The following is a 15,654-nucleotide window of genomic DNA, read 5'->3' as shown; positions in this document are numbered from 1 at the left end:
AGAACTAGTATGGAAGTGTCTCGCCGTTGCTTGGCAACGCAAGTTCTGACAGTTGGCTCTTGGGTAGCTAGCTAGCAGAGTTGTTTACTTGCGACGTTTAATTTTCTCTGGCTAAATTAGCCCAGCATAGTTATTCAATTCAGTTATCTAGGTTGCCATACACGAGGTACGTATGCGTTGCACTCGGACTGGGGGTTTTTCTCAATAAGTATTGCAGAGTTAACGTTACTGTAGAAATGGCTGGCTGACTAGCTAGCTACTAGTACACTAAGTTTCTCTTAAAAAAAGTAGTTTCCTTCCAATTAACGAGAAACAGACAGAGCACAAGGCCAGGTGCTTCTCCAAAAATGTTAGCGGCTCTGTTATAATATTCACAATAGCACATTAGCTACATAGATTGAACCAATGTAGCTAGCTATTATTGGGAATGCATTCTAAGTGGTATGCTAGTATGGACATTAGATAGCTAACAGTAGTATATGTACTACAGGACTAGCTACATGATTGCATTCTCTCACTCAGGTGTTATCCATGGGCAGCCTTGCCAGTGAGGTTTTGGATGAGGCCCACTGTTTCTGGGCGACGTGCGCTCATCCTTGCTGCTGGGAGTCGGAGCAGCGCATTGCCAAAGGCGTCCCACACTACATAAAGCAAAGAACATCAGATGGGGGCAGAGCCCCTGTAGATGGTAGGCAGTCATGTATTGCAATTCAATTTCTCTCCTCTCTTTCTCTTTCAAACACACACAGCAGTACTGCAAAATGCATTGAGCAGCTGCTGGCTCATATGGACCATATGTCAAAGTGGATTAACAGTGCTGTTCTTGCTGTTCAGTGGAAGAGTTTCCAACCCTTAGTGTGGTTAATGTATCGGAGTCGACTGAGGGCCAAAAGACCCCTAAAGTGAAGCTGCTTTACAAGACGCTTAGCAAGAAGAATTTTGCCACAGATGCCTCTCTAACTCTTCTCTCCAGCCAGACACAAGCCCACCAGCGGGAGCATAACACAAGGTTAGTAATAGCCTAATAAGTCAATGTAGTATATTGCCATTCAGGAACAGAGTTATCATTTATAGTCAAAGTTTAAACAATGGTTTTGCATAGGGGTCCTCCTACTCTCTAATTCTTCTTTGCAGTGCAGATCTTCACGTTCCAGGGTTAAACTCTGTTGACCATAGTCCTCGTAATAAACAACACAAGGAAGTAAAGGTTTGTCACAGTTACACAGAGACAGTAGGCCTAAAGTCAGATGCAAGGCTTGCTGACTTTGTCTTACACCCTTTGTTGAAAACCAAAGATGGAGTATTTGTAGGCTATACTTTTCAATGGTGAGTAATATTAATCGGAGTATGGCGGATCCAGTGCAATGTCTGTTGTGGGTGTTATTGTAGCTCAACACAGCTCAGATCAATCAGTTGGCCAGCTGTTCCAGTGCATCATGGGGCTCTGGCTCCGTAGTGATGTGGGTACCCAATCCCCAACACATCCCGCAGTGCCAAGCCCGAAACAGGTCACTTGATTTATTGTATTTGATGTTGATTGTATCTTTATTTTTCATCATACTCAGTCACTTTATGCTGTACTTTTTATGTTGTAGGCCTAGACCTTGGAAATTTGCATCGTTTGATTACCACATTACCTTTTTAGGCGTTAAACTTGGCAGATATGCAAATTGCCTTTTTTGATCACAGGCCTAAATCTCCCTATGTACCTGTCAAGGAGCTCATTTGCCTTCCGTCCTTAAAAACCTCAAAAATTGTGAGTACCATATTTACACGGCTTTCATAAATTGTATGTGGCAGGTTATTTGTCTTTGTATTACATTAGTGTTAATGAATAGGCCTATTTCATTAACCAGTTACATTTACTAGTCTTTCTTGTATATTATAGAACAGAAATCCAAGAATTCAAGTCCAAGAGTCCAAGAATGTGCGGAAGAGGGTGCCGTTCCAGCTGACAACATTGACGTCAAAGCCGAAAAGTGAGCATGGGTTGAGCTCCCCAGTGGCACAGCAAACTGTCCACCCAACAGACCTTGCCCTGGCCAAACCTGACACAGACACTGACCCCAACAGGGAGGAGGAGGAGGCCCAGACCCAGGCTCATACCAGCCCACACCCTCCCCCAGCACCCAGGATCCCCAGTGCTTTCCTCCTCAGGAACAAGCCTGTGGTGTTCCACAGTGTCAGGGAGAGGGTACTGAGAAGACACACCCAGCAGGACCTCTCAACGTACAAGTACAAACTGGACAGCAAGGTCACTCATACTATCATACTACTGTCCCATGGCATTCTCTTTTTACATAATGATTCTCTGCTCTGAGTATGACTGGTCTGTCTGATCATTAAAAGGCCTGTCTCCAGTGCTGTTTAATTTACATGTAACCAACAGCCATGAAGCATGTTGCTGCCTTTGAATCCATATTCATCAGGCTTGCTGAGTGGTTGAGAGAGGGAAAACCCTGCTTTGGCTCCACAGTGAGGGAGAGTCACGGGAGAGTGAGACTGGGCATTGGTTCTGGAGATGCAGGCCCCGATAGCTCCTATTACACTCAGCTTTTCTGCCTGGTTTTATAACTGTTTATTTTCTGTTTTCAGCATCTCATGTAGGGAGTGGTCAGTAGTCACGTACTTCCTCAAACAGCCACTCTTTAGTCCAGGAAGAATGGAACAAATTCCTGCTCAGCTGTTGATAAATAAATGAAGAGTTTAAACTTAACTGAATTATTGCCAAATACACTGTCTGGGATGTATGCTACTTATTGTAGACAACACTTGTCTATTGTAATGTCCTGTTGGTGGGTGGAAATGAAGCGAGGAACCGCTAGTTTAGTCGAAAATATATTTTTGTAGAGTGTTACACTTGAATAAGGAAAATCTGGCAACCCATGTTGTTGTTTTGGTTGAGTTTTTTAAATCTCTATTTCCTTTTTCTTCTGTCATCATGGCTTTTACTCTAGAATGGTGGGGGTGGCATTGACTGGGATAGTCTGAGAAGACAGACCTATCTGTGGAGGAAGCACAACCTTCCACCCAACTGTGACAGAGAGAAGCCATTTCCCCCAGAGGACATGACTGTCAGCCAGAAAGGCTTTGGTTTCTACCCCATCCCAAAGGCCATGCTCCATCACGACCCAAGGAGCCCTCTGTCCAAAGGTAACACACTGGAGCTCTAGGCTGCATATTGTATGCAAGTCAGGACGCTGTGCCATGCTGTCACAAAGAGACTTACAGATTTGTAGATTTGGCATTGAATGGATCAAGGTGATCAAAGAACCGCTCATTTGTAACAACCTTGTATATGTTTTTTGGTGTGATGCCAATAGAGAGAAAGATTGCAAAGAATGTTGTTGAGGAAGATGTGTGTGCATTGCAGGTCCAGCTGTGTGGCGCTGCCTGGAATGTGTGGATGGGATGTGGTGTGGCCATGGTGGTGGTCCACTAGCCTCCATATCCAAGTGCCTTAACTCATTGGTGTCAAAGAGTTCCTTCAAGTTCTGTAGCAGATCCAACCTCAGCTGTCAAAACCCCTTGCACCAAGTAATTGTCCAACTCTACACCTCTCAAAGCTAGCCAACACACTCAACGTGAACCAATCAAAACCAAAATTCAGCCCTGCATTTGAAACTGATCTGACATGTTCTTTAAGCTCCTAGATGGAGATTACCTAAGTGATGTGAATCCAGGCAACAAGGGCACCATCGCTCCTCAGAACTCCATGATGCACCTTCAGGACACAGCTTCACACTACAGTGGTGAGTATATCAATACCGTATAGGATGGTTCTCAGTTTTTAACGTTTATATTTGTTATTGTCATTCATCTGCTACTTTTTTAAATGTATGTACATTTGTACATCAGAAGTGTCCATATATGCAATATATTCTCAGATAATTCTCCTAATCTCCATGTGATTCCACAGACTGTCAAGGAGAGGATAATGAATTTGGCTTATGCTCAGAGAGAGATGCTGAAGGAGGTCTAGGAGCCCTAGAGAGGCCGGGTAGGAGCTCTTAGGACAAAGGGCACAGGCCTTCAGGGTCCCAGCCATCCCCTCCACCATCTATCGTCAACTCCGATACCTGTGGAGATGGTTAAACTTGAATATGACGAGACAGACACTGAACGATCCAGGACTAAGATCCAGGAGTAAATGTACTCATCATGCCTGTGAACATTCACATATTTCATCCAGAGCTATCCTTATGCTTTAGATAAATACATCTGGTAGCTTGCTTTTTTTTCATGTCAAGTATAGCCTAACATGGTAATGTAACAATATACTCTAAGTGTACAAAACATTAAGGACACTTGCTCTTTCCATGTCATAGACTGGCCAGGTGAATCCAGGTCAAAGCTATGATTCCTTATTGATGTCACTTGTTAAATCCACTTCAATCAGTGTAGATGAAATGGGAGGAGACAGGTTAAAGAATGATTGTTAAGCCTTGAGACAATATAGAAATGGATTGTGTATGTGTGCCATTCAGATGGTGAATGGGCAAGATAAAAGATTTAAGTGCCTTTGAACAGGGTATGGTAGTAGGTTCTAGGCACAGCGGTTTGTGTCAAGAACTCAACAGTTTTGTGTATCAAGAATGGTCCACCACCCAAAGGACATCCAGCCAACTTGACACAACTGTGGGAAGCATTGGAGTCAATATGGGCCAGCATCCCTGTGAAACGCTTTCGACACGTTGTAAAGTCCATGCCCCAACGAAGTGAGGCTGTTCTGAGGGCAAAAGCGGGGGTGTAACTCAATATTAGGAAGGTGTCCTTAATTTAATGTTTTGTCCACTCAGTGTATGTTAACTTACATGATTTATACTGCCTAATCCTTATTCAACAATCAATCAACAATTCTTATTCAGTTATGTCATGATTCAGTATTTGATTATTTGACATTAGTCAGCTTCATGGTAGCCTTGCATATCAGGATTGTAGGTGCTTCTCACCACAGGGTTTACGTAGAGTCCACCACCTTCATGGTTATAAGAGGGCACCAGGTGTCACTGTAGAGTCATCGAGGAAATTCCCAATTTGTCTGTTTTGATCAGTTGCCATTGCCAACCTCTAAATATTTCACTTTAAAACATAGTTAAAATGTGTTTTTATTATGATAAAATCGTCTACAAAAGATAAACTTGGTTCCACATATTTTGGGAGCTCTGTCACAACCGTGGCTCCTGTCCGTCCAGCAGCCCAAATATATACATTCGCCATGACAACTGAAAGAAGGGGCTCTGGGGTTGGATCACATCATAGGGCTAGGGCTATGGTTCAGTCAGTTTGTTTATGGAATAGTTGATGGTACCCCCTCGACTCTCCAGCTGCGCTCATTTCCGCTCTCTGTCCTTGGCCTAATTATGACTGCAGCAGCAGTCAGTGGTTTATAATGTAGCAGAGGATGTGAAGGCCAGTGTTGGGTGCAGGAGGTTAGGCTAGCAGTGCTACTGCTAGTGGAGTAGACGCCCAGGAGAGGTTTCCTGCTGCTCTGCCAGGTGCTCCTCCTATGAGGGCCTCACAGTAACAGTACTTATTAAGCACTGACTCTCACTGTAACAAAGCTGGGTTGAGGAAAGAACTGGCTGAACTGAACCTGTCTGATGCCCTCTTTTACTTAAATTATCTCTGTAAAAGGCAAGGTTTTAAAAGCAGAAAGTACTACAAGTTATAATAGTGATGTGTTCAACATGTTTCTCTCTTACTCCCTTAACCCCAGAGCATCTCCTATCAGGGAAAGGCCTCTTTCTGCGGCATATACATTATTGTATAGATTTGATTTCGTATTTTTTCCTATCGTAAAGGTCCTGTTTTGATTCAATTCACCAGGGCAGTGGTGGAAAACGTACCCAATTGTCATACTTGAGTAAAAGTAAAGATGCCTTAATAGAAAATGACTCAAGTAAAAGTGAAAGTCATCCAGTAAAGTACTACTTGAGTGAAAGTCTCAAAGTATTTGGTTTTAAATATACTTATGTGTCAAAAGTAAATGTAATTGCAAAAATATACTTAAGCATCAAAAGTAAAAAGTAAAAGTATAAATAATTTCAAATTGTTTATTAAGCAAACAAAAAGGCACATTTTAGATTTTTATTTTTTAATGGATAGCCTGGGGCACGCTCCAACACTCAGACATAATTTACAAACAAAGCATTTGTGTTTAGTGAGTCCGCCAGATCAGAGGCAGTAGTAATGATCAGGGATGTTCCCTTGCTAAGTGCGTGAATTGGACCATTTCCTGTCCTGTTAGCCATGCAAAATGTAATGAGAACTTTTGGGTGTCAGGATAAATGTATGGAGTAAAAAGTACGTTGTTTTCTTTAGGAATGTAGTAAAGTAAAAGTTGTCAAAAATATAAATAGTGAAGTCAATTACAGATACCCAAAACAACTACTTAAGTAGTACTTCAAAGTATTTTTACTTAAGTATTTTACACCACTGCACCAGGGTATAAAGAAGCCATTGATTAGGAATGACCTCAAGTAAGTTGAATGTCAGAGCAAACAAACTGGCCTATTTTTAGGTGGCATAACACTGAATATTGGTCGTTAGGTATTAGTGCCTGCTGCAAGCTGCTGGATAACAAAGTATCTAACTACTTAAAGAAAGTATTGCTTAATGCTCTGAACTATGATAGTGGAGTGTGAATATCCAGTAGGCCTGACTCCCTTACCTGGACATGCATAGCTGTTTTATCATCAGCTGTAGATTGCATGAAATATCAAGTGTATGGTGTGTTACATTTTCTAGGCTATTACCAGCCTAGTGGCCCATTCAGTCACAGTAAGCTTTATGTGTTTGTGTCACCATCCCTGTTGGATAACCCTAGAACTTTCTGTTTACAGCTCTTTGCGATAAAATGTTCCCCTCTGAATCATAGGCACCACTGTGTAATGGTGCCACACAGCCCGTTCCCGTCTCACCTCCCCACTAACAGGACACTCTCTGTCAGGCAGCTACACCAGCAACTCCCACACTAAAGTCCCTTTGAAATGCAAGTTAGATTTTTTTGGTGTACTTAGTTTAATATGCAGTGTGCAGTTTAAGAACCCTCAGATTCACTGGAGCAAAAAGCAGTGTCAGTAGGTATGGTTGCCTTGGCCCATAATCTGTTTGTCTGATTACATTTTTGGATTGGGAGGAGAATCAAAGTATTTTCAATTGATGTAGGCTATAAGTAGCCACAGTGTATTAGGTAAAAGGAAGGATTCATTTTGAAATGGACTGTGTGTAGGTGGTCTGGATTCTCAGTTACAGTAGATGGTTTATAATGAATATCTTGTCACAGCCTAGTAGTTCTGTCCTGGGATTCTATTTTTGTTTCCATGCATTGCGTTTGTATTGTGCCTGGCTATCATGCAATTATTCCAAAACTCCTAACCTTGTGTAGGTTGGGTGTGCTTCACAATATCAAGTGATTCAGCAGTAGTTTTGGGTTACAGCATGGGCTGACTGATTACAGTGGGCATGCATACCTCTCCTCTCTCAGAGAAGGTGTGTCTGTCTCTCTGTACCTGACTATAGCACACCTGCTCATGTCAGTCAGGCACACAATGGACAGGTTGTTGCAGTGCTGTGGAGAGCTCTGCTGAGGGGGTCTCTTCTCCTGGCTGCTTTCATCACTCCTATTAGGCTGGGTGAAGGAATGCACAGGCCACGGGTTCCCTCTGCTCTCCTGCTTGGGTAAATGAGGCCCTTTTGTCTCTTAATGGGTGCAGGAGAGCCACACCTGCATTAGGCTAGCACAGGTCTACTTATCATGCTCTGCCCTGGGGCCTCATGGAGGAGAGTACTGGAGGAGAGATGCACAGATGTCTACCCCCAGTCGTGGATCCATACGCCCAATGACCGGGCCCCCTGACATCACCCTTTTCACAGCTGTCTTGCTCAACTGCCTTACAGGAATGTACAAAATGTAACGTATTTAAAGAATTGTTGTATAATCGGTATTCTCTCTCATACATGTACAATTATGGGCATTTAGCAAACAAACAAGCACTCTTTGATTGGACCATTTGAAGGGTTACTGATGATTGAGTGTGTGAGTGTACCAGCCAAGGTTTTTAGGACGTTAGTGTGAGGAATTCAGTGGAAGCCTGACCTATAGAGGGGGTGTCATGAGTTGGGCTAGGGTGCATCACACGTACACAGCTGATTCTACACTAGGACTCTCATTATACAGTACACCAGTCTGATAAAGTTGACTTGATGAAACTGTCTGTTTGCAATGATACTGTATGGAATACTTACACCCACAAACCCAGTTACACTGATTTATGTGTTCAGGGCAGGTCTGTTTGGATTACTGACTGTCAGTCTTTAGGGCATTAGAACACCTCTTCCTGAGTGTTATGTAGATACTGTAGACTTCCTGTTTACCCACTTCTTCACCAATGATACTTGAGTATACCCATCATCATTGGCCCTTCTCGGCACTACGCAGGGTACTTACAGGCATCAGGGCTGCCAACAATATCAACATTTCCACAGACCATTATCTTCAGACTGTGAGTAGACCAGAAATCAAGCTGTTGTAAAAGCCTCCAAAATAGTAAAGCTGCTAACTGCTGTCATACAGTACAGATGGGCAGACTGCAGACACAGGAGTGGATAGGAGTAAATCTGGGTGGTGGTTTGTTGGTGTAGATTGAGACTAGGCTGAGTAGATTGAGACTAGGTTGAGTAGATTGGAAAGGGACAGCATTGATAAATCACCAGGGCTCCTGACCCCCCTGTTTTGGAAATGTTTGTCTATCTGACAAACAATGACTGGCTGAAGGCCAGGGGGGACTTGCCAAACCACGGCCAGCACACACATCCTGCCTTTGTGGGCCAGGAATGCCAGGAATCCAGACAGCTGCCCTCCTTCTCCCACCCCTCCCTCCCCAAAAAGGTGCTCTCTCTCAAACATCCCCAGTGTCCCAGTGGTTTCAGCCCAGTAGCCTGGGTGTTTGTGTAAGGTGCTGCTTGTGGCTCACCTCTCTCCCTCCATTCCTCCTTTCTCTCCACAGTGCTCCTCCGTCCCCACATCAGTGGCAGGCAGGTTAGTAGCAACACCTGCTCTCTGTGATTCCCCTCTGCTCCCACCCACTGATCTTTATTCACACTGAGATAGATTCCTGCTGCCTCAACTCTCAACACATCCATGGTGGTTTTTAGATTTGGTTTTTCATTTTGGTTCATTTTTCGCAATTCTTCAATTTCTGAAGCGGTTTTGTATTCAAAGATACTTGTATTATACTTTTTTTTTTACATTAATTTTATTTAAAGAGCACATAAAGACCATGTAAAGTACATACACAACATATCTTTGCAGTCTTTACAAAGGAGCGTAGTGAGATTCACATGTTAAGGGTACATTTTGGCTGTATAAAGCAAACAATTCAAGAGTCTGAATAAGAATACAATATGTAAAAGCCACTTAAGAAAAATAACAGAAAGAATCAAGCACAAAAACCCAGAAGTTCCAGAATAAGACCAGTACGATATGACAGGAACTTTGACCAGACATCTTCATACCTATGCTGTCTATGTTAAAAGATTGATGTAATTCTCTCCAAAACAGCAAGTTCCACGCATAGACCTAACCACATATCTTTTGGGAGTGCATTTTGTAACACATTTCCTTTCTGCTGCTAAAAGGTAATCTATCAATTTAAGTGGAGAGGAGTGGAGTGTATCCACAGGAACAATACCTAGGAGGAGATGACCTGGGTCTGGTTGAATAATAATATGTGTGATGGCCTGTATAAAATGGAGAATTTCAGACCAAAAAGACTGGATTTTCGGACACGTCCAAAATATATGTGATTAAGACACGTGTTTTTTCTGAACCATTATTATTTATATTTTGTTTGATATTTTGGGGGATCTGCTTTTGTAGAAGAAGCTCTGTTGTGGTTTTGTCAAGGTGAACTGGGACAAGTGAGGACAGGTCTGACAAATTGAGCAAGGATCCACAGAAACAGGTCCTAGTTATTTTCTTTGCCTTCTCCTGTGGTGTGAGAGGCTTGCTATATTCACACTCACTCCTCTCTGTCTCGCTCTGCAGGTTTTCAGTGGCCTCATCAAATGTGCTAAATTACGTTTCCTGTGTTTCATAACAATGAGAGCCAAGGCCTAATGCAGGGCCTTCCTGCCCTCGAACAAAACACTTTTTATGTCCCCCTGGGATGACAATGGGAATGTTTAGTTTTTCCTACCGAACATGGGAACCTGTAGAAGAGCCTTTGTTTCCTGGAATGTGGCCATTAGGAAAGAGATGGAGGGAACACAGGATATGTGCTCTGGCCTGGGCAATGCGTTTCAATGGGGTGGCTGGGGCCAGAGGAGTTGTACGCAGGGATTTTCTCTGCTATCTGCATCACCACTTCCCCTATTAAAGTGGATTCTATGCCAGAGTGGGATTCCCCACTCATTTTTTCCGTTATACCTGCACTTGTTTTTTTCTGTTGACAGCATCAGTCTTACTTGACCCCCATTGTCAAATACCGCTCATATGCCAGAATGTAGCTACCGTGTCACTCCACAGTATGGGAATCCCACAGCCCTGCAGCCCTGGGTTCAAATAGTGTTTGTGTTCATTCAAATACAAATACTTAAAGGACATATGTGCTACTTTTCAACCTCATATTCATTAACTCCAGCACCATATCAGTGTCTACAAATGTGAAAATGGCATGTTTCTATGTTCAGTGATTACAAAGATAAGATGAAAGGTCCTATTAAAGGCTTCTCTGTGACATCACAGTGTAGGGTTAAAAGTAAAAATAAAAATAAATAAAAAAAGTTGATTTTTCAAACCTGCAACAAGTTTCTAGCCAGAGGGAAGATGTTTTCTTGCTCCCCATGTCACCGCGAATCTCAGTGTTTTTAAAAATTGTAACTTTTGATGACGTCATGGGATAGAACTTTTAAATGTTAGATTTTTCCTACTAAATTTAGAAATACATCTTTTTCACAGATGTAGACACTGGTACTGTGAAAATGAGGTTAAAAAGTGGTGGAATTGCCCTTTAAGCTGCACTTGATTGAGCTTTCAAGGCAAAATGGGACTGATGGGGAGAATTTAAATTGCATACTCCTACTCCTCGTGTCCTCTCCCCACCTCCTTCTCAAAACCCATTAGAGGAGAAGGTTAGAGGGAAATCTGGCTTTCCATCCAATGGGTCTTAAGAAGGAGGCGAGGAGAGAGGACATGAGGAATATGCAATTGAGATTCTCCCACGGAATAGTCCCAAAAGTGCAAACCACACCCATCTGGCACTAAAGAAAGGTTCAATCAAATGCTCAACCTATTTGAAAGAAATCAAATACTATTTGAAGCCACTCCACACTTACCTTTACTTATTATGCATTTATCAGCAATTATCTTTTTTTGTAGTTTCTCAATAGCATTAGGGACATATGATAGTAAGCTGTCAGTGCACTGAAGTGCCTACAGAGTTTATGTTCGTAATATAACCATGGTTTCTCAGTATAGTAATGTAGCATTGGTGCAATTTCTTCCTCTCCTACTCCACTCACTCAATCTCCCCTTGATTCACTTTCTTTTCCTCCTTGAGGAGAGCTGATGTCACAGGGAGGTGGCGGTCTGCCCATGTCTATAAGTACAGGCACTACAGAGGGAATCTCTATATGAAGTGGAGCTAACCCAGCTGAGCAGTGCTGACCCATGCTGAGCAAAGACACTGCAGGAGGGCAAAGAAACACTAGACTGGTGTACCTTTTAGTGCACTCAAACAGATGAAGGAATAAGTGAACTGACAGACACTTCTCTCCTCTGGACTCAGGTGCAGGCTCTGGACAGTATATCTTCACAGACACTAGGTATCTAATCTAGAATCTAACGACCTCTAGGACGGAATCTTTATCTCTAATTTAAATTGTGTAATCTACGCCTTCGGGATGTTTTCTCTGGTTAGTTTGAGACGGACCGTCTCCACACTGTTCGTTCTCCTCTCCAGTGCTGCTGTCATGGTGAGTTTCAAAGATGCATTCTTACCTTCCTGCCCTAATTGTATTTATTTCCCATTCACTCTTTCTCTCTACACTTTGCATGACCATATTTACATTGTGTTTCTGTATTTTATTTTTCTATGTAAAAATACTTTTTTACAAAAATAATTGTTGAACTTTTTTGGTATTTTGTTACAATGAAGAAAGGCACTGAGATTAATATACTATTGTACCAGTAGTCATAGAAATCAGCCTGGAATGCATTCCCCTCACCTCCCCCTACTGCTGCCGTGCCGACCCTAACTCACGTTTAACACTGACCCTGCTGTCTGTCTCAGGTGGAGAGTGACTGTCCTACCCAGTGCTCCTGTGGTCCCTCACCGCAATCGTGCCCAGCGGGCATTAGTTGGGTGACAGACGCCTGTGGCTGCTGTAAGGTGTGTGCCAGGCAGTTCAACCAGGACTGCAGCCCCAGCCAGCCCTGTGACCACATCAAGGGCCTGCACTGCCACCTGGGGGCTGGGGGAGACCCAGAGAGAGGCCTGTGCCGAGGTAAGGACCAGGAGCACCCTTAACATCAGTGGGAGAGATATGAGGTGGCTGGGCCAGTATGGGAGTATGCAGAATTATGGGAGTAGCAGCTGGGTATGGGTTTTTCAGAATTGTAGTAGAATTTTGATCATTAGATTGATCCAGGTAGATAGTTGTCAATTGCTCAGCATCATGGTAACACACTACCATAGGGGTATGAAGTCCACAGTGCTGCTAATGTCTCTGTTTCTCCCCAGCGGAGGCCCAGGGCCGGCCCTGTGAGTTCAACGGGCGTGTCTACCAGCATGGAGAGGACTTCCAGCCCAGCTGCCAGCACCAGTGCAGCTGCATGGATGGGGTGGTGGGCTGTATGCCACTCTGTCCCCAGCAGGTGCCCTTGCCCAACTGGCGCTGCTCCCAGCCAAGGCTGGCACGGCCCTGGGACCGCTGCTGTCAGGAGTGGGTGTGTGATGACAAAAACCACATCAGTGAGGACCCAGAGGAACTTCCACAGGCAGCCCTACCTGACCCACAACCCCTCCAAAACCACATCAACAACCAGCTCCAGGCCCAAGCCCTGGCCCAGCCACGCTATCAGGCCAGCACTGGAGTCACCTTTAGAGGTACAGTAAAGCCTAACCCAAAGGGCCAGTTTCCCAGGCACAGATTGTCTAGTCATGGCTTTTCAGTACAGGACTAGGCTGAGAAACCGGCCCTATATGTTAGTTTTTCCCAAGCCTTACCCAACATGTTGCTGATGACTCTGTCCTTTTCTTCCACAGAGTTGGTGTCCCTCCCCAGCGCCAGATGCTTCCCTCAGACCACTGATTGGACGGAATGTTCCACCACGTGCGGGATGGGCATCTCAAGCCGGGTGACCAATAACAACGCAGAGTGTCGGCTGGTCAGAGAGACACGACTCTGTCAGGTCCGCCAATGTGACCTGCAGCTTACCCCAGCAATCAAGGTAAAGTGAGACACATGGTTATCAGATGTTAATGCGAGTGTAGCGAAATGCTTGTGCTTCTAGTTCCGACAGTGCAGTAATATCTAACAAGTAATCGAACAATTCCACAACAACTACCTAATGTGGGAAATTGCGTTAGAGCACATATAACATTTGATATTTCACTTTTAATTATGATAACTTTTGTAATATATAATGTTTTTGTGGAATACATAGCTCAGTTGTCTAACTCTGTTTGTTGACTGTCCAGAGGGTAAAGAAGTGCCAGCGTACAGTGCGCCCCCAGGAGCCAATCAGGATCAACTTTGCTGGCTGCTCCACAACACGCCGCCATCGGCCTCACACCTGTGGCTCCTGTGCGGACGGGCGATGCTGCACCCCTTCACTGACCCGCACCGTCCGCCTGCGCTTCCAATGTCCCGACGGAGAGGGCTTCACACGCAACGTCATGTGGATCCAGAGCTGCAGCTGCAAGAAGAGCTGCCACAATCACAGTTCCCCCTCAAGGCCCTCTGTCAGCCTGCACAATGACATCCACAACTTCAGGCACTGAGGCAGGCTTAGGAGGATGCCCAACCCTAGCCTCAACACACTAGACAGGGCTAGTGCATGCTAACCTCTCCCCATCTTCCACCCACCCTCTGCCCAGGGATAGCCCTGCCTTTCAGTCCCTTCCTGGACACCAGCCTCTCCCTCCTGCACCAGCGCCAGACTATGGGAGAGAGAGCCTCGGCTAGGTGGCCGCTCCATCCAACCAGGCAGAACTATCGCTTGCACTTTAAGCTTCCTAACACGTTGCCACAAGTTATCAGACATGAGAGATGTGGAGCAACTGCTCTCCACAGCCAGGTCCAGTGTCCCTTCCCTGTTGATCACACAGTTACAGAACTGTTCTGGTGGAGGGGGGGACAGCACTGAGCACAACAGACTATGGATGGCCTGATGTCACTTTCTTGATGTCATTTTGAACTTGTAAATGAATCAGTTTGGTTGTCTGCTTTTCCCCCTCATTATTTATAATGTTTATTTGTTAACATTGTCAAGTTCCTCTATAACCACAGAGGAACAAGGGAAAAGGAATGTATATGTATGTATGTGAAAGACATAACTTTTTGTCATAATAGAAATAGTAAAGTAAATTAGTGAGGCCAGTGAATGTGTAAGGATGTGATGAGTGACGACCATGGGCAATCTCATACATTCATGAAGTGTTTTGTCTGATAAATCGATGGTAGAAAGAGGACAGGATATCATTCTACAAATTCATCAATGATTGTAATTAACTGTATATTACATTGTGTAAAGTTCAGTGTTTATGTGTGTGAGAGAATGAAAGGGCGAGAAACAGAGTGTTTACATGTGTGTATTTGTGTCATATGACAGAGTATAGTGTACAGACTTCACTCTTAGTGGAGTGGCAATTGATGGAGATCACCTCATTTTCCGGGGTGTGTTTTTATTGCCTCATAGTATAGAGACTTGTACTGGAGGGAAGATTGTATTTGATATATTTAAGATTTCTATATTGTTTGAATTCTTATCATTAATACTCAGAAAAATGTAATAAAAACATTCAACACGTGCCCCTCTGTCTTACTTGTGTTTCTCAGAGAGGTGTGTTAATTGATGGTGATTTAGATGACAGTATCGGGTGGCTGGTCTGGGATGCTACAGTAAGGGGGGAAAGCAAAAGTCTCTCCTGAGTTGGGATAGGCTCACAGAAGGTGGTGAGTCTGACGTTTACCTTGTAGAGGTACTTTATTGCTGAGTGTACTACTCCAGAGAGGGGAGCAGTGCTGAAAGCCAGCCTGTTGTTTTGTGGTTAGGGCTGGGACCGGAGAGAAGGGGCTGGGTCTCCAGAGTGGCCGGGGTCAGTACTCTAGCCACGATCATGTTTCCTTGTGTCTTTATACATACAGGCTTGTCTCTGCAGCACAAACATCACAGCAGCCTTCCAAATTCCACACCCTGTCCTCCTCCCCCTGTCTCCTATCTCTCCCCTTGTCTATCTATTCCACCCTGACCTCCTCCCCTGTCTATCACACCACTGTCTGTAGACCTGTCAGTCTGGCTCAGAACAGACTGACTTCCAGTGTGCTAGTTGCCTAAATGGCATCTCTGAGGCTGTTACAGCATGGGCCTACTGTTTAATGTATTCGGATCATCTCAATGTATCATCTATTCACCTGCTCATTGTA

At 44.1% G+C, this 15,654-nt stretch overlaps 2 protein-coding genes across 2 annotated transcripts; both read left to right on the top strand.

Annotated features, from left to right (window-relative positions):
* The first annotated feature begins 36 nt into the window (after positions 1-36).
* On the top strand, positions 37-5,140 carry LOC106585436 (uncharacterized). Its single transcript, XM_014171629.3, has 11 exons — positions 37-166; positions 523-688; positions 835-1,009; positions 1,135-1,207; positions 1,390-1,508; positions 1,690-1,756; positions 1,889-2,254; positions 2,958-3,153; positions 3,374-3,537; positions 3,647-3,752; positions 3,920-5,140. The coding sequence occupies exons 2-11, from the start codon at positions 532-534 to the stop codon at positions 4,012-4,014; spliced, it is 1,518 nt and encodes a 505-aa protein (XP_014027104.1). The 5' UTR covers positions 37-166; positions 523-531; the 3' UTR covers positions 4,015-5,140.
* Positions 5,141-11,564: 6,424 nt separating this feature from the next.
* On the top strand, positions 11,565-15,038 carry LOC106585437 (CCN family member 1-like). Its single transcript, XM_014171631.3, has 5 exons — positions 11,565-11,979; positions 12,297-12,510; positions 12,747-13,112; positions 13,272-13,456; positions 13,707-15,038. Exons 1-5 carry the CDS (start codon positions 11,908-11,910, stop codon positions 14,007-14,009), a joined length of 1,140 nt encoding a protein of 379 aa, XP_014027106.1. The 5' UTR covers positions 11,565-11,907; the 3' UTR covers positions 14,010-15,038.
* The last annotated feature ends 616 nt before the right edge of the window (positions 15,039-15,654 follow it).

The sequence above is a fragment of the Salmo salar genome, chromosome 24 (assembly GCF_965601325.2).
Source record: "Salmo salar chromosome 24, fSalSal1, whole genome shotgun sequence".
Taxonomy (NCBI): Eukaryota; Metazoa; Chordata; class Actinopteri; order Salmoniformes; family Salmonidae; genus Salmo; species Salmo salar.
Note: the sequence above shows the minus strand (reverse complement) of the source record. Positions and strands in the feature narration are given on the sequence as shown.